At 43.1% G+C, this 21,606-nt stretch overlaps 1 protein-coding gene across 4 annotated transcripts; it reads right to left on the bottom strand.

The window, feature by feature from the left end:
* Nucleotides 1-3,772: 3,772 nt before the first annotated feature.
* LOC139056427 (uncharacterized) lies at nt 3,773-19,104 on the bottom strand. Of its 4 annotated transcripts, none has more exons than XM_070534669.1 (10): nt 18,887-19,104; nt 15,627-15,816; nt 15,347-15,556; nt 15,192-15,242; nt 13,306-13,425; nt 12,953-13,006; nt 12,035-12,237; nt 10,505-10,664; nt 9,029-9,157; nt 3,773-6,177 (listed from the first exon to the last, which is right to left on the bottom strand). In XM_070534669.1, the coding sequence occupies exons 2-10, from the start codon at nt 15,814-15,816 to the stop codon at nt 6,173-6,175; spliced, it is 1,122 nt and encodes a 373-aa protein (XP_070390770.1). In that variant the 5' UTR covers nt 18,887-19,104; the 3' UTR covers nt 3,773-6,172. The 4 variants fall into 4 exon arrangements, with proteins under 4 accessions (XP_070390770.1, XP_070390772.1, XP_070390771.1 ...); XM_070534671.1 differs by having other exon boundaries at nt 13,306-13,401; nt 18,887-19,100; XM_070534670.1 differs by lacking the exon at nt 18,887-19,104 and adding an exon at nt 16,402-18,878.
* Nucleotides 19,105-21,606: the final 2,502 nt, after the last annotated feature.

The raw sequence follows: 21,606 nt of genomic DNA, 5'->3' as shown, positions 1-21,606 counted from the left end.
CTGGCCCGGTGCATGGAGAAGGGAGGCTTCGTTCCGGCCGCGAAGTTTCCCCACATCTCAGAAAGACGCCTGGGGGTGGTCCCGTGCTGACGATGCCTTCTCGGTGAGCGCATATTTCCCCCCTCATCTCTTAAGAGGTTCAATACTTACAGACATTTGTCTCGCAAACCATATTTATTTCAAGGGAATTTTCCATGTCTCAATAATTTCTCTCGTCGTATTCGAGTGCTGATTGCCGTGTTATAGCTTGTTACCGAAGCTTTCCCCTCAAGTCTAAATATTTTAAGGCAGTTTGTCATGTGCGTATCATGGCCACGCACGCTTATATCGCCTTAAACTGGCTCTTTTAACTACTACACGCAGAGACAAAGCAACAGCGCGCGCATTAGATCCCATAGATGAGATGAATAATTACAATTATTATTAGGGCTATAATTATATTCGAATGCTGATTGCTGTGCTATCGTTTGTTAACGAAGATTTCCCTCAAGTCTAACTATTTTGAGGCAGTTTTTCGTGTGCGTATCATAGCCACGCACGCTTATATCGCCTTCCGTTTCTCTACCACGGGTGCGCTTTAAAACCACGGCGCTGCAATTTTGCTTTCGTTTCCTTGATTCTTAGAGACAAAGCAACAACGCGCGCATGCGATCCCATAGATGAGATGAATACATATATACATAGAAAATGATCAGTCATAGCTCTCGTAGTATAGCCCTCTGGGCCGTTTCCTTTCTTTTTTTTGTTCTTTCGAAAGTAGTCCTAGTAGGGTTATTATAATTACACGAAGGAATTTCGCCATCGTCAGCAGCTGTCCTTGAGATAGCTATTCTGGCGGCTAGCTCCCCACGCTATGCGTGCCGCCCTCGCACCTTTTTAAGCTTTTCCTAGACGCTAGAGCTTAGACGCTAGTTAGACGCTAGACGCTAGTGCCCTCGCAACCTTGAGCGATCGGAAAGCGCGTTTCCCCCTCTGGGCCGGTGGAGAAGGGAGGCTTCGTTCCGGCCGCGAAGTTTCCCCACATCTCAGAAAGACGCCTGGGCGTGGTCCCGTGCTGACGATGCCTTCTCGGTGAGTGCATATTTCCCCCCTCATCTTCCCCCCCCTTTTCCCTAAGAAATCGACTGTCGCGGACAACATCAGTTTCTTTCCACGTAAGTATGAGGCTCGGAGCAGGAGCTATGGCGCTTGAAAGTAACCTGGGGCCTGACGAACCAACCCACTGAGCTATCTTTCCGGGCAACATCCAAGGGTCATGAGTTCAAATCACCTGTCATGTTCTTTTTTTTTCTCCTTTTTTTCTATTTTTTTCTTTTTAATGTCTTTGCCTTTATTTTATGACTGTACGGGAACCCTCTTAATATATATATATATATATATATATATATATATATATATATATATATATATATATATATATATATATATATATATATATATATATATATATATATATATATATATATATACATCCTCAGTTAGGTATGACGACACATGTGCAAGTCATAAATACCAGGTTCTCTAGTCGAGTGTCATCCATGCGGTATAACCGATCTCAGATTGGTCAACCCTGACTGATCAAATAGGGCACCACTGTAGGTTAAATGAGGCGTACAACTCCTGCGGGACCCGCCATGGTTGCTCAGTGGCTATGGTGTTAGACTGCTGAGCACGAGGGCGCGGGCTCGGATCCCCGCCACGGCGGCCGCATTTCGATGGGGGCGAAATGCAAAAACACTCGTGTGCTTAGAATTAGGTGCACGTTAAAGAACCCCAGGTGGTCGAAATTTCCGGAGTCCCCCACTACGGCGTGCCGTATAATCAGAAAGTGGTTTTGTCACGTAAAACCCCATAACTTAATTTTTTTAATTTAACTACTGCGGGGACGGTAGAGTATCTATCTCCCGTGCAAGAGGACCGTGGTTCAAATCCCGGTGCCGCGCTATTCTCCACCGGAAAATAAAAAAAAACCGTGTGTTGAGAAAATCGCACAAACAGGCCTGGAGTGCGGCCTGATCCCGGCGACCAGAACCGGTAACGCACTCTCTCACCAGAGCAGGATTGGCCACCCTGGTGCAGTACTTGGCCACAACCTCCCATATGAATACAACAATCAAACCCCGGCCCTCAGTCCCCAGCAGCCGCGAAGCAACTGACCACGGCGGCGGTCAGATCTGTGACGCTGCAGAGGGTGCTAAGAATACCTGGCTCCGGACAGGCCGCCATTGGAATCTGAACCTGGCAACGTTTAACGTTAGAACGTTATCTAGTGAGGCGAGTCTAGCAGTGTTATTGGAGGAATTAGAGGGTAGTAAATGGGATATAATAGGGCTCAGTGAGGTTAGGAGGACAAAAGAAGCATATACAGTGCTAAAAAGCGGGCACGTACTGTGCTACCGGGGCTTAGCTGAGAGACGAGAACTAGGAGTCGGATTCCTGATTAACAAGGAAATAGCTGGTAACATACAGGAATTCTATAGCATTAACGAGAGGGTAGCAGGTCTTGTTGTGAAACTTAATAAGAGGTACAAATTGAAGGTGGTACAAGTCTATGCCCCTACAAGCAGTCATGATGACCAGGAAGTCGAAAGCTTTTATGAAGACGTGGAATTGGCGATGGGTAAAGTCAAAACAAAATACACTATACTGATGGGCGACTTCAATGCCAGGGTAGGCAAGAAGCAGGCTGGAGACAAGTCAGTGGGGGAATATGGCACAGGCTCTAGGAATAGCAGAGGAGAGTTATTAGTAGAGTTTGCAGAACAGAATAATATGCGGATAATGAATACCTTTTTCCGCAAGCGGGTTAGTCGAAAGTGGACGTGGAGGAGCCCGAATGGTGCGACTAGAAATGAAATCGACTTCATACTCTGCGCGAACCCTGGCATCATACAACTGGCAGAACTTCCGAAGTTAATCAACAACCCAATGGACCACAAATAATCCACAGTACATCCGATGGACGTTTAGCGCCGGACGTTTGGACATCCACCGGATATCCCCACAAATCCAGATTACATACGGCGGATATCTGAGGGACCGTCCCGTGCAAAAAAAAAGGCGTTCAATCGGACGTCCCGTGTATGCCCTTATCGGACATTCGGACATCCGTCGGACCTTAAAAATGGACGTTTTTAAAACTAAATATCCAAACAATGTCCGCTGGATAAAACAATCTGGACATGGACATCCCAGGGACATTTGTGGGATTTTAAATGTGGATATTGATTACAGAAACGTCCACGAGATGTACAGAGGACATCCATGATAAATCCGGGATTTATCCATTGTTCGGTTTTGTTGGGGTGTCACCTTGCTGGTACTGCGGCTTTTTCAATGCTTTAGAAGCTGTGCTATACCTAAGAACCAATGTACCAGTTACAGGGATATGCTGCACTTCCTTTACTGTGAAAATTGCATCCACAAATAATTAAGTGCCGCTAAAGGAACTGGGACCATCTTACTGGTGCAGGTTGCAAAGGTGAAAATGTACGTGGACACAACATCCACGGCAGAAGCACATGTTGCAAACTGGCACGTTCAACATATTTAATGTAAGTGCCATTGGTACACAGGCATCAGAAATGTATATGTGCAGTTTCCAAATGCACAGAATAAGCCAGAATATGCATTATGTATCAACTCCAATAGTCATCAAAGTTGTAGATATTAAGCTGCATGAATGTGAATTCAAATGATGTAATAAGCCTTTTAATAAAACTTGCTCAGCTTTTTAGGATGGCCTAACTGAGGCATAGACTTGCGCATAAACTGCAGAAACATTGGATCTTTATTTAAAAAGCATACTGTAAGAACATGCCTGTGTGCTTGGCACAGCAAAACATAACCTGTGCCTGAACACATTAAAGAAATGCCCATAAGGACCCACAAGAAATTGAAAATCACAAAAGATGCCAGCAGGAGTATATGTTGACATTGACAAGATCAGTACAGGGGCACAGAAGAGAACTAAAGATGCTTCTCGAAGTGACCTTAACACAGAAAAATTCGAATTGTCAACTTAATGCAGTGATGTACATACACTTTATAAAGGAAAAAGACTAGAATAAACTGACTGCATTGGCACCTGAACTGTGATATCGCAAACATAACTAAACAAACAGTACAAGAGAACAAGAAATATCTGGCACAATGACTATGCACACATTTTCTTGCAAGAACGCACATAATGGCATCTTTGCAACAACAGCAATGCACATGATGCAAAAACAAACTGGCTGTTTCATTGGCTCAATGACTAGATGTTAAACTTGCATATAGACTGTGGTAGCACTTCTACCTTGTAAAACTGTAGACGTACCCATCAGACTTCACAGAAAAGTTCTTTTGTACAAAGAACAATGACACTTCACTGGAAGCAACTTACATATGCACGAAAGTGACTAGAATCCTCCCATAATACAAAATATATCATAAAAGTATCTTGCACAAAAGTTCTGTACTAAAACACACTAAGAGCACTTCAATAAAGTGCATCCTTGCTTTTATAAGCAAGATGCTCATAGTGTAGGACACAAATGACCAAAACATTAAAAAAAAGTTGGTCTTGCTAAAAGTATCTTGCACAAAAGTCTATACATATGCGCAACAATAGTCCCACAAGTATGGCTTTACAGCAGCAGCAATATAAAAGGAATCTTCCATGACATAAAAAATATATAAAGTAAAAAGCTCTCACAAGTTATTTTACACAGGCACAATATTGGTCTCACGAAGGGGTAGCTTTGCAGAGGCAGCAACATGCATAATAAAGGCAGAGGTTAGAAAAACCCTCAAGATCCAGTGACAAAAAGTGCTTTGGACAAAGGAAAAATAATAGCATCTTACAAAAGCATGTCTTTGCAATGGAGGCGATTCTCAGACCATCAAGCACACAAAAAGGCAAGAGGGAAAGGCCTGTCCAGCATTTTTTGCAATGAGTGGCTGGCCTTTACTATTTCCAGTAAGGTCCAAGGTTTAGCCCACTGGTAGCATGAACACACCAGCATGTGTTTCCACAATAGTACACCACAGTGACGTTATCACACAATAGGCCAGTATGTGTTCATTTCACAGATAGAGCACGGCAGAACACGACACTAGCATAATGCAACAGGAGCAGCTTGTTTGCTATACTTATGCACAGCATGCTTCAGTGATGCCCGTATATGTCGGGGTCAGTCCAAGCTGCAATTGCAGGATAAAAAAGCTAACATATTTATTTGGTCTTTTGAGGGTTCCTCTGAATTGCCACTAAGGCATGCGTCGCAGTCTTTTCATTCCTTGCGCTCAGAAACAGGAAATGGCTGGGATTCTCACAGCCATGCAAAGAGGACAGATTGTGGACACTTCACAGTAGGGCTACAGTAAGCGTGGGATTTATGCAACAGTGAATGTGCCACTTACGACGGTGGCCTACAGATACAAGCAAAGGATTCAGGATCCTCCTTGCGAGCTAGGTCTCAGGCAGATGAGCAAGACTGCAAAACAGTCAAATTTATTCCTGGCAAGCCAACCGCTTCTGTGCAGAGAAATCTGGGCAACGATCCCACGGAATACACTGCCTTAGCATTTCACACATGCATGTGGTTTTTGCCGCTTGTGCACTGCATTGTGCACGAACCATGCACTGGTGTGTTTATGCTAACAATGGGTGGACATGTAGATGCACATACAGAACAAACAGAAATACTCTGAAATATTGAGGTAAAAAAGATCTTGCGTCTAATGTAAGTATTTCGCACACAAGTTTTGTACAGTAGCAGAATAACAGCATTTCAGAAAACCATGGCTTTGCAATGGTAGCAATTTCACCAATACAGAAGACTGCCATGACATTAAAAAACAAAAACAATAAAAAGTTCTCGCACACAAATTCTGCACAAAACTATATTGATGGAGCCTAGCAAGAGCATGACTTTGCAAGTGATTTGACAATGCAGATGACAGGCAGAATCCTTCCAATGCATGAAAAAAAATTCTGCAATTGCACTGTGCAAAGTTAAAAAAAAAATCCCTGAGTAGCTGCCTCTAGTCCACGAAACATGCCTTGGCGTAGCCCAGCAGATCCCCTAAGTTCCACCAGATGCACACGCCCACAACCAAGCAGCCTCTGATGCCTGTGCAGTCTTCAGGTCATAGCTGCAGTGCTTTACAATGGAATGGCCTCCACTTATTCTGCATGAAAGTAAAAGAGCAGAATGATAAAAAAATGTGAGGTTTGGGGAAACAAACGAGTACAAGCCTGCTTTGTGGATAATGATCAAGCCATTGCAAAATCAACATCCTGCTCATATGAGTGGCAACCTGAAGGGGCCAGCCATGCTGTAGACAGCTGGTTTTAGCTTTCAAAGCGCACTTTTGCAGTCAAATCAGATGCAAAAATGCAGTGGCACTCATAGGAAACGTGCATGCATACAGCATTATAATGCATCGCACTGGTCTCCCACTCTGTTCTAATCTAGTGTACGTCCCTACATTCACTTCATTCAGGTACACCTGTGCTATGAAGATTGTTACTCATGGGAGAGCTTCCTGTTTATACAACAGAAGTGGTACCCATATTTAGAGATCAAACCTGCATGCCAAACCTCTGTGGTGCATCATCTAAGCTGCTGTATTCATGTACACTTGGGATAGCAGTTGGCAAGGGCATATTTAAGAAGTATGTTCAACATAATCCCTCTCCCAATCCCTTTTTGATAAACCTGTTAGTGCTGTGAGTGTTCGTCCCACCCACACAGCAAGTTAGGCTTATGTGCTACGAGTATGACTGCAGCATGATCCTAGGTAATACGCAACTATTAGGTCTTTTTCTTTTCATTCTTAATGCAAAAAATGCACAGGCTTGACTTTAATACACCATTTATCACTTCTAACCTAAAATCACAGCTGATGCATGCTGAACTAGAGCTGTCTTTTATGTCAGCTACATTCACGGAAGGCTCCTCTAAAAGCAGAGACTGAACTATGTACACATACATAAATGAAGTACAGACAACAGTAAATTTTTAATTCAGGAAACCAGTTAACTACTAGCAGTGTAGTCATACTGGCCTACATTTAGGCTGCTTTAAAACATCAGTCTTGATCACAATGCAGAAGCTTGAGCTAAGTATTAAACAGTTCCAACTGAGCCATGCAACTCAGTTGGAGAAACCCATGTCCATTTCTAGTGGAAAGCCACTGTGGCCACTATTATGATGTGAATTCATGTTGCTAAGTGGTAACTTAATTTACTTATTTCATTTTCTGAGTTTTTTTCTAAAAGTGCCCAAGAACAGCTATTATGCCTTAATATTGTTGCATTTCTGTTACACAAAGAACACAAAACCAAAAAAATAAAACATCTCAAACAACAGCGGTACAAAGTGCAACAAAAAATTGAATTAATCAAATACACGAGCCAGATAATGAGCAAATAGTAGAGCTAATATATCAAGATCACGATGCAAGGCACTTTGTTGTGTTACAAGAGATTGTTATAGCGTTAGAGGTGCAAGAGGAATTCGCATATAAAATGCTAGGATTAAGCAATTTAGGGCGAGGCATGCATAACGTTACAGCTCACAGTAACTGCGGACAGGAGAAGTGTTTGTGAAGTAATCACGGTATTTCCGCCTTATTTGTAGGGGTCTAATATTATACATGCGCAGTACACACTCGTAGGCATAAGATACACGGCGTCCAAGAAATGGATTGTACAGGACACAAATGAAACATCACTGAACACATACAATTTTTGCAACATTAGTCAGTCAAATTAATACAGTTCCATACAACAGAACTAAACTTTAGCTTCGAGCGGACAAACAAAGAATACGAGAGAATAACACAGCTCACATTCGTAAACTCTTTACTCTATTTACTCGCATAATGATCGCACCCCTGAATTTTGTTGTCAAAATTTGATTTTTTTCTTTCCCGTGTAATGATCGCACCCTGAACTTGTCACAGCGATATGTTGTGTGCCAAGTCTAGCTAACGATGATCGCGCTTACCATCTGTCGAATGCTATGTGAACAACTCTTGAAGACATACCAAGTGATCTGCACACACCCAACTTTCTCTTTCTTAACAGATGCCTCATTTCATTCCTTTCATCACTTTCCACACTTCCTTGAAAAAAAAAAAAGCTACAACCAAACTTGTCTCGGCTTTATTATTTGTAGGCTTCATAATGGTTTTGGTCAACAACAACACAAACGGCGCCTTTCGATTCTTCTCGTATGCACTCGTAGGCACGCAACAAATCGAGAGTAGCAACAATAGTGGTCACGTTTGCACTGATACGTTAGAAGTGTACCCTATTAATACACCGACGCTCGTAACGCAGCTAAGATATTCGCCCACCCTTAGCAGAAACGTGCCGTATTAGGATAGCAGTGAAGACAAATGCTGCAGTTTCCACAGCGTGCCCGCCATGTGTTTCTATGTCACTGGCAGCTAAGCGTGCCCCTCTCTGTTTCTGTCCTCTCAAATTGGACATGGCTACGCTACTGTCGCAAACTTGCCGATATTAACGATATTATTCATTACTGATACGGAAGAAACTGTTTCAATGCACGTTAATGTACTCACAAGAAGAAAAATAATCCCGTTCAGCTTCCTCCGCCGGCCACCATTTTTGTTTTGATGTCCCGAACTGACAGCAGCAGCTGCCTGCTTGTCATCCCGCAGCAAATGCGGGATGAAAAAAAGAATTCTTTTCGTGGGAAATTTAACCTGAATTGCACCCCTGAATTTGCATAAATTTTTTTGACAAAAAAGTGCGATCATTATACAAGTACGGTCATCTTTGATATAAGGCCTAACTTTCTGTAGAATGCATTAACGATGCTTGAAGCATGTTCTTCGAAAGTTAGCCGGAAGTCAACCAACATTTTTTAATCACGCTTACAACTCGCTCTTCTCTAAGGAATGTTATCAAGTGAATATTCGGATAGTAAAGGGTACATTCTGCGATTAAAGAAATCAACATGCGGCACCGCCTCTCAAGCTGCTGAAAATCAGTGGGGTAAAAGCATACCTTGAGGCAGGCAGACCTCAGCGCTTGGCTTCTTATGGCTACCGGCCCTTTCTGGAGCATGCCTTAGCCACGATTTGATGGTGTCTTCAATATCGTTAGTGCTGCCTTCTGTCATCCGTCTTGCAGCAACTGAAATAAGAAAGTTCCCACTAATGGTGAGAATAGCAAATATACCTTGGGATGTTAAGATGAAGCTTTACTTCACTAAGGTATCGTATGCGCCTTGTACGTCCCATTGTTTTTTTGTGTGTCCATGTCCTTTATGCACAACTGTACATACGAAGCTATAGCTCGGGCCCAACTCTAATGCTGTGAAGAAACACCTATGAAGCAGCACCTAGACTGTTTTGTATGGGATTTATTGAATTTGCGAGAGAAAATTAAGGTCTAGTCACTGCTGGAAGCAAAATTTTGATTTAGGGTGTAATTTTTTACAAAGATTTAAAAAAAGCTTTACAAATATATAACTCTGCATCAGACATATCGCATTTCAGTAAATTTTATTTTACATAGATCACCTAAAGCAGACAAAGTTGAGGGAGAAATTTGCAGCAGCTTACATGAACTTGTTAGAATGTTTACACGGGTTTTGGAAATGTCCTATTCACTAATAGGTAGTATATTTGAGATCGATGTGAAATGTAACAATTTTGTCTGATTTAGGCGTACCGTTAGGTCCAGCTTACAGAATTGCAATAAAATGAATTGCTGAGATACAGTTATGAACTTCACAGTTTAGTTCAAATTTTGTAAAATTTAGGATTCTTGTAAAACATTTGACGCCATGAATTTAACTTTTTCCTTTAAAGGTAACTTCATGAATTTCATTGCAGTGACTGCGAGAAAAATGATTTCTGCTTTTCCATGTAGTTAGATAGCAGCACCCGAGCGAAAGCTTCCCTTTAAGAAAAATGCATAAAAAGAACAAAACACATAAAAGGCAGACTTCACTGTGTAAGAAATGGAACTTGAAAAGCTCTAATGAAATCCCAACAAGCAACGCTGGTGATATCTTTTAGACTTACTGACAACTATAGACTAGGTAGCAAAATAGAGAGCAGAATGCAACTAATCCTTACTAAAATACCTCATGCTAGACACTATATTATTTTCATCAGCCACCACCAGGTGATCGACAACACACCCAAAAGCTATCATTACAATAGCTCAGTGCACTGGAATAAAAGGACTTGTGTGGCAGCAAAGGTGATTGCTCAACACCACCAGCCTTCGCTAACATCGTGTCCACTCATATGAATCGCTTCCCAGTAGCCAGCGATATACGAGGACCTGGTGCAGCAGCAGTGCTGCTGTAGATGACCCAAAGCCACACTGCGCTTGGTGTGTACTATATTGAACTGTTTGCACTAAACCAAGGTGTAATAAAAGGCTTAATAGCTGTCTATCGAAAGCATAAATTAAGTTCATCCTAGTGCTCGTACTCATTAAAAGATATAAAGAGAAGTTTCAACTCACCAATAATTGCAGCTGTAGTCTTCAGACTAGAGAAACTAAGTTTCCCCTTTCGGCCAACCCACGAAAAAAGTGTGGCCAGGTCATCATGAAGGGTGTACGCAAGAATACGCTTTGTCGCTGCACTGGCATTCCTCCCTCCAAGGTCTGTGAACTCGTGAACCTGCAAAAAACAGATTTCGAGTAAATGTGTGCGATCACAGAAAATGAAAACTAAATGTATGGCTATACCAGTTGGAAAACGCCTGCTGCATGGCATCGTTGGCAAACATGTTCACAAAAGAAGCTGTCATGCAGCACTCTCATGCCATAGAAACAGCAAGTCTTAGTGTTATTTTCTTCAGCATACAGCAACTCCAAGCAAAGAGACCTATAAGAAGTTACGTATTCATTAACATGGCCTTGTGGTGCAGAAGACTAGGTGTGTCTTCTTTGCACTCTGCCAAGAATAGCTGCTGAAACCATTCCACTGCACAATCAGGCTATTACACAACTGCCACAGTGGCAGAGACTGGTCAGCGGCTTCCTGTTTGCTACTTTCCACTAATGTAGCCACATTTCTATGCAGAGCATTATGCATATGCATCAGCTCACACCTAATCAACAATACCATGCCATAGGTAGGATGACACAGTTGATGCAGCTAAGCGACATGTCAGGGCTTAAGGTCTGCATATTCCCCAAGCAATTTTCAAGAAAAATTGCCAATTGGAAGATGCAACTCTAAAGACACAGGGGTAAAAAATAACTAAATTCTGGAGTGTTATGTGCCAAAACCACGATGATTATATGGCACACCGTAGTGGGGGACTCCAGGTTAATTTTGACCATCTGGGGTCCTTTAATGTGCACCTAGCATAAGGTACATGAATGTTTTTGCACTTCTTCCCCTTTGAAACCACCTGGATAAGGTCAATCAGACCACCTGTGATCAGTTCACTGTGTAGCTGTGTTCCAAGACATCAGCTTTACAGAGTAGATGGTAGAATAGTGCAATGAAGAATACCAGCGCTGTAATGGAAGGGTGTGACAGATTTTAATTTCAGATATGTAGAGATGTTCTTCCTTTGCTGGTAGAAATTTTAGCATTCCAACAAAGCAATAGCTCATAATTATGAATTCAAGTGTATCTAAGCTCAGAAGTTGCTGGAAGATATTTGTAAAATGCAACCTTGCCAGTAAGTATTTTGTGCATTGGGCTTATCTCAAGTAGGGTTTATGTTGGCGCATACTGTCGTGCATACTTTAAGTCATTCAGCATACATTAGTCGTAACTGCAAATGGTTTTCAGTACAGACACAGAAATCTCATTCTTAAGCATACATTCGGCAATTGCAGCATGCATTGTCCCTGTGCAAGTTATGTTCGCAAGATTATTTCTGTACACTAACCTCATATACACTGACCTGTTTCATGCAACAGCATGCAGTTGTAACTACAAGCAACAGGGGCGTACACCACTGAATATATATCTTTTTTTTTTGCATTCAAGTGCTCTCTATTGTCTATGCTAAATTCAGGAAAACTACGTACCAAACTCGCAGTCTTCTCTTTGTCCAGGCTTTCATCAAAAGCCATAAAATCTTCCAAGCTGCGGAAGGGGCACTCGATGAGTGGATCAGTTCCACCAAGAGGCTGCTTTGCATACATGTTGCACAACTTCTCAAGCAAATCCCCATGGTGTTGTTGCGTAAAACGTACGATGTTGAGCAGTCGGAGCACATGCTTCTTGAAGCCTTCAAACACAAAAGGAAGGAAATGTGGCAGTCAGGAACCAAACCAGGTAGGCATTTCATAGGCCATTTTTTTTCTCATCACAGATTACAGGCAATTATTTTTGCAAGGTATGTTGGAATGTAAGAGTGTCTTTGATTAGTACACTTTAGGTAAAGAAATGCCCTTTCATAAAAACATTTTGATGTGCTACTAAAATATCAGACAATTTTCTAACTGCTAGCAATTTATTCTGAAACAAAGAACATTGCATTGTCCTAGAAACTGGCAGCTTCTCACACATCAGCAATACAAAATAAGGCACAATCAAGTTGCAACATATAACGAATTTATAATGCTTTGCACCATGCCTGCTACATTGAACCTAATGAGACAGATGCACCCTTCCTTTGAATGGCTTGAGGCCATGGAACAACATAGATTTGAAACAGGGGTCTCAATAAATAGCCTCTTTACAACAGTCTGAACACGCACACATTGCCTTTGAAGCTTTTGTGACTGCAGGTATGCGCTACTACACGAACTTCAGAGCAAGACTCAAAACAAAACAACAACAAAACAACAACAAAACAGTGTTCATGCAATGGGCGTTTAGGCACACAGTGAAAAAAAACTGCGTATTTGCAAGTTTATGTAAGTAATGCCATCACACGTTAAAGTACATTCACAACTTAAAAAAATTTTGTAGTGAAGTATTATAGTACAATGAAAGCTTACTATTGTTTGAAAGTTCGTCAGGGGAACCTGAGGGTACACAAGTCCGTTGGTCACCTGCACAGTAAAGAATAGTGAGCATTTAATGCATGCTTGTACTTTGCACTAATATCAAAGGCTGTCACATTGTGGGACCCCAGCCCATTTAACATTCTACCAGAACTGCTCATCTCCAGGTTGTCGCTAGCAGCTGCAAAGTGCATTCCAGTTGTGAAGTTAGGAACAAGCCACAGATACATCTTAGAAACTTTTTTGGCTTACATACACATGAAGTTAAACATATGACAGAACTGCCACATTAAAAATTATAGCCCTTCACTGAAAAAAAAGTAAAAGCAAGATTTATCAAAACTCACTGTGTGAGCTAGAGCCACCTGCAGTGTATGATCTGGAGCCATCTGCACTGTGTGAACTAGGGCCACCTGCACCACCTTGCGGCATGTCATTCACATCTGCAGAGAGTGATTGCAGTGAACCTGTGAATGCATAGCTATAGTGAACATATGTCATGTTATTGATACACATATATGGTAGACATTCCATAGGATGCTCCAAAATGCAAGAGTGCTAAGCAAATGATTGCAGTTGCAGTCTGCATTTTGTTTACATGTTCAATATCATAGGTTGGCATACCAACTCATCAGTGCATTGACTTGCATTCTCTGTGGTCACTTTACAGGCATGATGTAAAGTTTTAGTGAGTTCACAATTTGCTTGCAACACACCATGGACATTTCAATTTTATAAACTCATTTCTTTCTTTTCATGGTGTTTTATGTCCCAAAGCTACATACCATCTATCAAAGGCACTGAAGTATGTTTTCTGAACTTGGGCCACCTAGGGTCCTGTAATGTGCACCCAATGCGCAATGCATGTGTTTATGCATCCCGCTCCAAATCATATTGCAGCTCAAAATTGAGCCTGCAACCTCATGCCCAGAACAGTTTCTTTTTTACATTCTAAAGGTGTAATTTCACACCTGCGCATAGCTATGCAAATCGCTCCTCTAATACATCAAGACAGTTTGCAAATGAATTGTAAGAAGGTAACCTCAAGCTTTAGCATTAAAACATTCAATGTACATAATAAATAATGAAGCAAGTCAGCTAACTATATGACATGACCCATTATCCAATTCAAAACTAAATCATGCTGGTTTATCAACATAGCTGCCAAGAGCCTACTTCTCACTTGAACAGAAGTTTAACACCCTAACAGCATAAACTGAAATTCAAACAGGAAATAACTGGCCAGAACGCTTGCTTTACATTGCTATATAGATGTGTCATGTACAATGACTTGCAAGTCTGTTTATGAGCAAACAGTAGCCACAAGTGTACGTTCTTTAATGCGGGTGAACCTGGAAATGAAAAAATGGCTGTGGCTTAGGTAAGGTTAAGCCCAGGATGCGAAGCATACTAGCCTTTATTTTAGTTGTTGAACCACTGTTTAGCCTGGTGAACTGCTGTTGCTTGGCTATATTTGGTTCGGCTAGACGAAGAAACAACTCATGCATTACTTCTTCGCCTTCAAGAGTGGAACGCGACAGCGTTCCCGTCGACCCGCCAAGGGGTGTAAGACAATGGGCTACAGGGCAGCGACTACGCGCCCCGCATTGGACGCGGTGAGCGTCGAGCAAAGCAGCGTTCGGCGCGGCAACGAAATGTGCGCCTGAGCAAGAGACGCACGCCTTAGAAACAGCGCGTTTCTAAGGCAACACCGCATTCACTAGAGGCGCTTTTGTACCGCTTTGAAGCGTTGTACTCGTGGCTCAGTGGTAGCGTCTCCGTCCCACACTCCGGAGACCCTGGTTCGATTCCCACCCAGCCCGTCTTGCAAGAGTTGAGCCAAAGCCACTTCTCCTCTGTCGTGACGTCACGGTGTCACGTGATTTCATGGTCACCGCCGCGCCTGAGGAGCTGGGTTGAGCCCTCGTAATATGCTTCGCATAATAATACACTGCTGTCACAAGTGCTTAGGTTTGAATTTATGCCAAAAGTAGACGTTAGGTGGCCATGCAAAATGAAACACAAACCAAAATCAACAAGGAAACGTATGACCATTCCTTGATTTGTCAGCCCGTATGTCGAAGCCCTCACAGGTGACAAGAACAATTCAATTAATGGCTTATATTACACAATGGGGAAGCACTTTATTCTTTGTGGATTAGGAAGCTCAAGCTAAAATAGATTTGCACTGTATTACCATTGAGGCACTATCTATAAAATGTCAGTCACATACCTTCAGACTCTTCACAGCTGTCTTGCTGCACTGCAGAAGCAGAAGAGAGGCCTGGGAAATAATAACTCACCAGTAAGCAAAATATATTAAATTTACTTTTTAACTGCTAAGTGTCAGGATACCATAAGTAGTAGAAACAAGTATTTTGAATTCACCTAGTGGGAAGTTGCTTGGTGGAGCTGGAATTTGCTTGCTGGAGCTTTGCTTGGCCTTCTTGGGTGGCGGTGGTGTGTCAGGCTCATCCGAGTCAGACCACTGAGCTGGTGGCCTCCTTGTCCTTCTTCCTTGAGACATTTCCGATCCTGTGCCCAGGTCTGATGTATACTGGCTGTCATTAAGTTTGGCCCTTGCTTGTTCATATGTTGCTAAAACAAAAGTTCAACATTCAACTGATTTGTATAGAACAAAAAAGGCTTTTATGTACACGATACATACCAAATACCCCTTTCACTGCTACGCTGTAGCACTTCCAGAAGGTGTCTGGTGGTACAGATTTCTTTACTAAGGATGTCACTCTGTTGCCTTTGAGGTTGTCGGGCCACGCACACTTGTCACCCTCCACCCAGGTCACTGGCACCACCTCCACCTGTTTGTCCTCAACGAACTCAGCGATCACATAAGCCATCTGAAAAATGAAGCGTCAGAAGTATTCAGTGGTGGCGAAACAAGGGAAGCCTCTGCCTGGAACCAGTGAAAAAGCATTTTCCCAAGGGACTTGCCTTCACCATAATGACATGTCTTCTTTAAATGTTGGCTGCAGCCAAGGACAGCCGTTTTACTAAAGTTCAAGTATTTCAAGCCCTTTGGCTAGTTTGAATGTCGGCTGTAATAAGCCACATTATGGATCGTTGCACCTATGGACCAACTATCCCAGCAGCAAGTTGTGATGGGAGCGGTATGTGTCACCAAGCCATTTAATCTTAGTGCCAGTCAAAGGCCATTCCCAATGAAATCCGATTATCCTTGCCCAACATGATCTGGCTCTCCATCCTATGCCTGCGAATTTTCTAGTGGCATCCTACTACTTTGTCGAAGTGTCCTACCCTTGGCACTCATTTTGCTACTCTTATAGACCAGCTATCTGCGCCAAGCATTAATCAGCCACCAGGCTCAAGACCACAAACCACATATGACAGGCATTTGTCATGAACAGTCAATAAATAACCTTGAAAATAAAGGCATAACATGGCAGCATTCTGCCAATACTAACCTGTGGAAATATGGTTGAGCAGAATAGGACTGTGCGATGAACTGCCCTACAGTGAGTGTGCACGGGTTAATTACAGGATTATTTGAGGCTTATTTCTTTCATTGCTCACTGTTACCCTCCTTTTCACTGCATGTTTCACAAATAACTAAACGTTACGTAAGGTAAGCCACTAAGGGCTGCAAAAACTTCAGGATTATTAAACTGCACTACACCAACCTCTATAAATATGCAGATATTATTTGAAGTTTCTGCGAATGCTAGCTAAATCTAGGCCTTTAAATTGTGTGAAGCTCTGGAATAACCAGAAACTTTCCATTCAGTGGCAGCTTCACCATTTTTTGGAGGTTGTGCAGGGACCAAGGCTTCAGGCCCGATAGCCCTGATACAACATAAATGCCCATTCTGGAAGACTCAAAGGGTAAAGAATAGAAATCTTCCTTGATGAGAAACTCTTGGCCAATTATGCATGGCTGCTTAGACCCTCTGATATAGGCTATGTTTTTTGCCAGAACAACATGGCCATCCTGTGCAAAGCAGTTGTCTCTTTTAGACAATGCAATTGTATATGCATCCCATGACAGCCTTTCATATTCAGGAGGGCAGCATTCCGGCAGCAGTTCTCCTCGACTGTGAGGACGGCTAAAATGTACAGGAATTTCATCCCATGTCTGTCTGCGTGTCCAAGACTGGCTCTCTACCATCCTGTTGCGCAGCTGCTCCAAGGGTTTTCCATGCTTGCGCAACTGCCTCTTGAGCACCTGCATGTTGTTCTCAAATGGGAAGGCACTGAAGGAGTCTAGCTCTCCATGTATTTTAACATCAGAAGCAAGATGTATGAGGCTGTGCACGTTGAAAGAAACATGCTCGTCACCATACAATTCGCGGAAATGTGAAACAAAGCATCTCAAGAGCTCATCGGCATAACCAGCATGCTCACGACACAGCTCCTTGTTTGCAAGTATAGATAACGACGCATGGAGCAGCAAAAAGTGCTGGTATAGATCATCTCGAAGGCAGAACTTGAGAAGCAACGGGCCTGTGTAGAATACAAAAAGTCGGAACTCAACCGCCTTCCAGCGGTCGAGCTCATCGAGTCCGCGTGGCCTACGGGGAAATTCACTAGGGATGTGAGGATTTAGCAGCTTGCTCTTCTCATTGAATGTGTGCCTATCCAGAGGTCCCAAACGAACCCGCAGTGGTCCAGAAATCCACAACTGGAGCAATTTCCGCATGACACCCAGTAATGCAAGATGCATGTAATCAAGTGGGAGGTCATTTACAATGTCAATGGGCAGGTCCAACAGGCAAGATTCTCCCTTGTGATGTTCAACATCATGCTGCTCCCTGAAACTCTCATCCGTTCGTAACGGACAGTCCATGTCGCAAAATACTACTTTTCCATTGATGTAAGATCCCTCGACTGTACACTTTGCGCAACCACTGTACCCTCCATGGCCTTTTGTCATAGTAACGAAAGCTCGCGCTGGAGCATCACAGATGACCGAGGCAACTGTCACCTGAACAGTGTCGCCATTGATATTCACACCTTGCACAAGCAAAGTTTGCAGCTCTCGAACAAAAGGCCTCAGGAAATCATTAGACGAGGATGGCTTAGACTGTCCAGCAAACGCACCCACAACAAATGGGGGCACATTGCCGCAACCACGGGGTAAGCACTGTATGGGCCACAGTTGCATTTTGGAGCTCTTTGACAGGGGGAGGCCATCTACATTAAATGAGAGTGGAATTACAGCTGGCAGCTTTTCTACATGAGACAATGAACGCTGAAGACCCACAGCAAGTCCGAAATGACAATACTTTCCTGGCGCCAAAGCACAAATGGGAAATTCATCCAGGTTTTTTCGAGGGGTCTGCATAAGTGTACGACCATCCTCCGGTAACTGATGAAGTCCCCCCTGTGTCCTTAGCGTCTTCAGCAAAGCTGTTAACGCCCTTCTTTTGATACCATATTCGTTTGCCCATTCACGCAAGGAATCCTGCAGTCCGTCATGTACGCTTGTGCGCTCTTCACTATCACTTTCACTACTACCAGACTCAAGATTGACTTCTGCCCACTGTTCCCTGTCATCTGCGTCTACGGACGTGAGGTCTTCGTAACAATGCTCTTCAAATCCCGCGATTGAGCGATTTAAGTTTTCTAAGCTGTTCCCACCGCTGTCACGTGGTGCTTCGAGAGGTTGAACAAATGCTATTTGCTCCGAGTCATGCCGGCTACTTTCACAACCCCCCTGAACTCCTTCTTTCGCAAAAACATTAATAACTTTCCTTGTCTCCCTGCTTGCCTTCTCGCAAGCACGCCTGTCGGGTGGTCGCGACATTCCGTAGGAAGCGAGAACAAAGCAGTTTCACTTGTACGCAATAGGCTTACTAACAATAGCCCTAACCGCACTTTGTGAAGAGAGTCGGTACAACCCGCGCAGAAACTGGCCCTCGGATCACACGCACGGAACAAAAGATCTCTCACCGCGTTTCCAAAGTGCAAGGTCGCAGTGCGTCACTTGAAAGGCGCGCGAGAAAGGCACCTGCATTCAATAATATAAAACGCGCCACGGCACCCGCAGAAGCCAGCGAATCGGCGCGCACGTTTAGTGACGGGGCACGAATGGGGCACGTTCGTCGCTTTTCACACACATTGATGACTATGACGATTGAAGGTGCATATTACAAAAGAGTAACGTAAACTACTGAAACCGAAATGCCACAAAGCCTATTAAATATTCAAAATACCTTCAAAAAATTTTAGTAGTTTGAGCAGAATACAAATGTGCATAATTCATGTTGCTGAAATAGAATGAAAAACAGTTCTAGTACGACGGTACGGCTTGGTGAATAGAACAGGAACATCGGTTTTGTTAACAATACAAACATTCATTTGCTCAGAACAGAACAGAATAAACGCGTGGACTATAGCATACTATTTTTTATAGAATGATGCCCTTGTACTCCACACTGTGGACGGTGCGCGAGGCCGCACATGAAGGTAAAAATCCGCACGCAAGTGCTAGGTCAGATTTTCTTTAGCCCGTGTTCAAAGTCCGGGTTCTTAAATAAAAAATTAGTGAATCAGCGAATTTCGTCTTTTCCCGAGTGTTCTACCTAGGAGATTAATATTATGGCGGCGGTATATATATATAGCTCGATTTGGGAGATATAAATATTGAATTAAATCATCGTAACCATCGCCTGTAGCTTCGCATCTGTGCATGCTTATGTCCAGGGCATAAATCAATGGACGTTGCAAGGCATTCCTAGGCGGACATCCGGGGGACGTACACCGCTGGTCAATCCATAAACAAACATCCTCTGGACGTCCACCGTATCAAAGTATGCGGACATTATGTTACGTCCCAAGAACTAGGTCCCCTGTTCGTACCACGGATATAGTTTTCCGGACGTGGACGTTCGGATCTAAATCGGATATCCACTGGATATCTGTGGTCCATTGGGAAGCGTTAGACAGCTGACATAAGGAAGTATAATATGGATAGAATTGAATATGCTCTTAGGAACGAAGGAAGCCTAAAAACAGCGAAGAAGAAACTAGGAATCGGCAAGAATCAGATGTATGCGTTAAGAGACAAAGCCGGCAATATCATTACTAATATGGATGAGATAGTTCAAGTGGCTGAGGAGTTCTATAGAGATTTATACAGTACCAGTGGCACCCACGACGATAATGCAAGAGAGAATAGTCTAGAGGAATTTGAAATCCCACAAGTAACACTGGAAGAAGTAAAGAAAGCCCTGGGAGCTATCCAAAGGGGGAAGGCAGCTGGGGAGGATCAGGTAACAGCAGATTTGTTGAAGGATGGTGGGAAGATTGTTCCAGAAAAACTGGCCACCCTGTATACGCAATGCCTCATAACCTCGAGCGTACCGGAATCTTGGAAGAACGCTAATATAATCCTAATCCATAAGAAAGGGGACGCCAAAGACTTGAAAAACTATAGACCGATCAGCTTACTGTCCGTCGCCTACAAAGTATTTACTAAGGTAATCGCAAATAGAATCAGGGACACCTTAGACTTCTGTCAACCAAAGGACCAGGCAGGATTCCGTAAGGGCTACTCAACAATAGACCATATTCACACTATCAATCAGGTGATAGAAAAATGTGCAGAATATAATCAACCCTTATATATAGCTTTCATTGATTACGAGAAAGTGTTTGATTCAGTCGAAACCTCAGCAGTCATGGAGGCATTACGGAATCAGGGTGTAGATGAGCCATACGTAAAAATACTGGAAGATATCTATAGCGGCTCGACAGCCACCGTAGTCCTCCACAAAGAAAGCAACAAAATCCCAATAAAGAAAGGCGTCAGACAGGGAGATACGATCTCTCCAATGCTATTCACCGCATGTTTACAGGAGGTATTCAGAGACCTGGAGTGGGAAGAATGGGGGATAAAAGTTGATGGAGAATACCTTAGCAACTTGCGATTCGCTGATGATATTGCCTTGCTTAGTAACTCAGGAGACCAATTGCAATGCATGCTCACTGACCTGGAGAGGCAAAGCAGAAGAGTGGGTCTTAAAATTAATCTACAGAAAACTAATGTTTAACAGTCTCGGAAGAGAACAGCAGTTTACGATAGGTAGCGAGGCACTGGAAGTGGTAAGGGCCGGAATACATCTACTTAGGGCAGGTAGTGACCACGGATCCGGATCATGAGACTGAAATAACCAGAAGAATAAGAATGGGCTGGGGTGCGTTTGGCAGGCATTCTCAAATCATGAACAGCAGGTTGCCACTATCCCTCAAAAGGAAAGTGTATAACAGCTGTGTGTTACCAGTACTCACATATTGGGCAGAAACCTGTAGGCTTACGAAAAGGGTTCTGCTGAAATTGAGGACGACGCAACGAGCTATGGAAAGAAGAATGATCGGTGTAACGTTAAGGGATAAGAAAAGAGCAGATTGGGTGAGGCAACAAACGCGGGTAAATGACATCTTAGTTGAAATAAAGAAAAAGAAATGGACATGGGCTGGACATGTAATGAGGAGGGGAGATAACCGATAGTCATTAAGGGTTACGGACTGGATTCCAAGGGAAGGGAAGCGTAGCAGGGGGCGGCAGAAAGTTAGGTGGGCGGATGACATTAAGACGTTTGCAGGGACAACATGGCCACAATTAGTACATGACCGGGGTAGTTGGAGAAGTATGGGAGAGGCCTTTGCCC

The sequence above is a fragment of the Dermacentor albipictus genome, chromosome 2, assembly GCF_038994185.2.
Source record: "Dermacentor albipictus isolate Rhodes 1998 colony chromosome 2, USDA_Dalb.pri_finalv2, whole genome shotgun sequence".
Classification (NCBI taxonomy): Eukaryota; Metazoa; Arthropoda; class Arachnida; order Ixodida; family Ixodidae; genus Dermacentor; species Dermacentor albipictus.
This window is presented reverse-complemented; position numbering and strand designations above follow the sequence as displayed.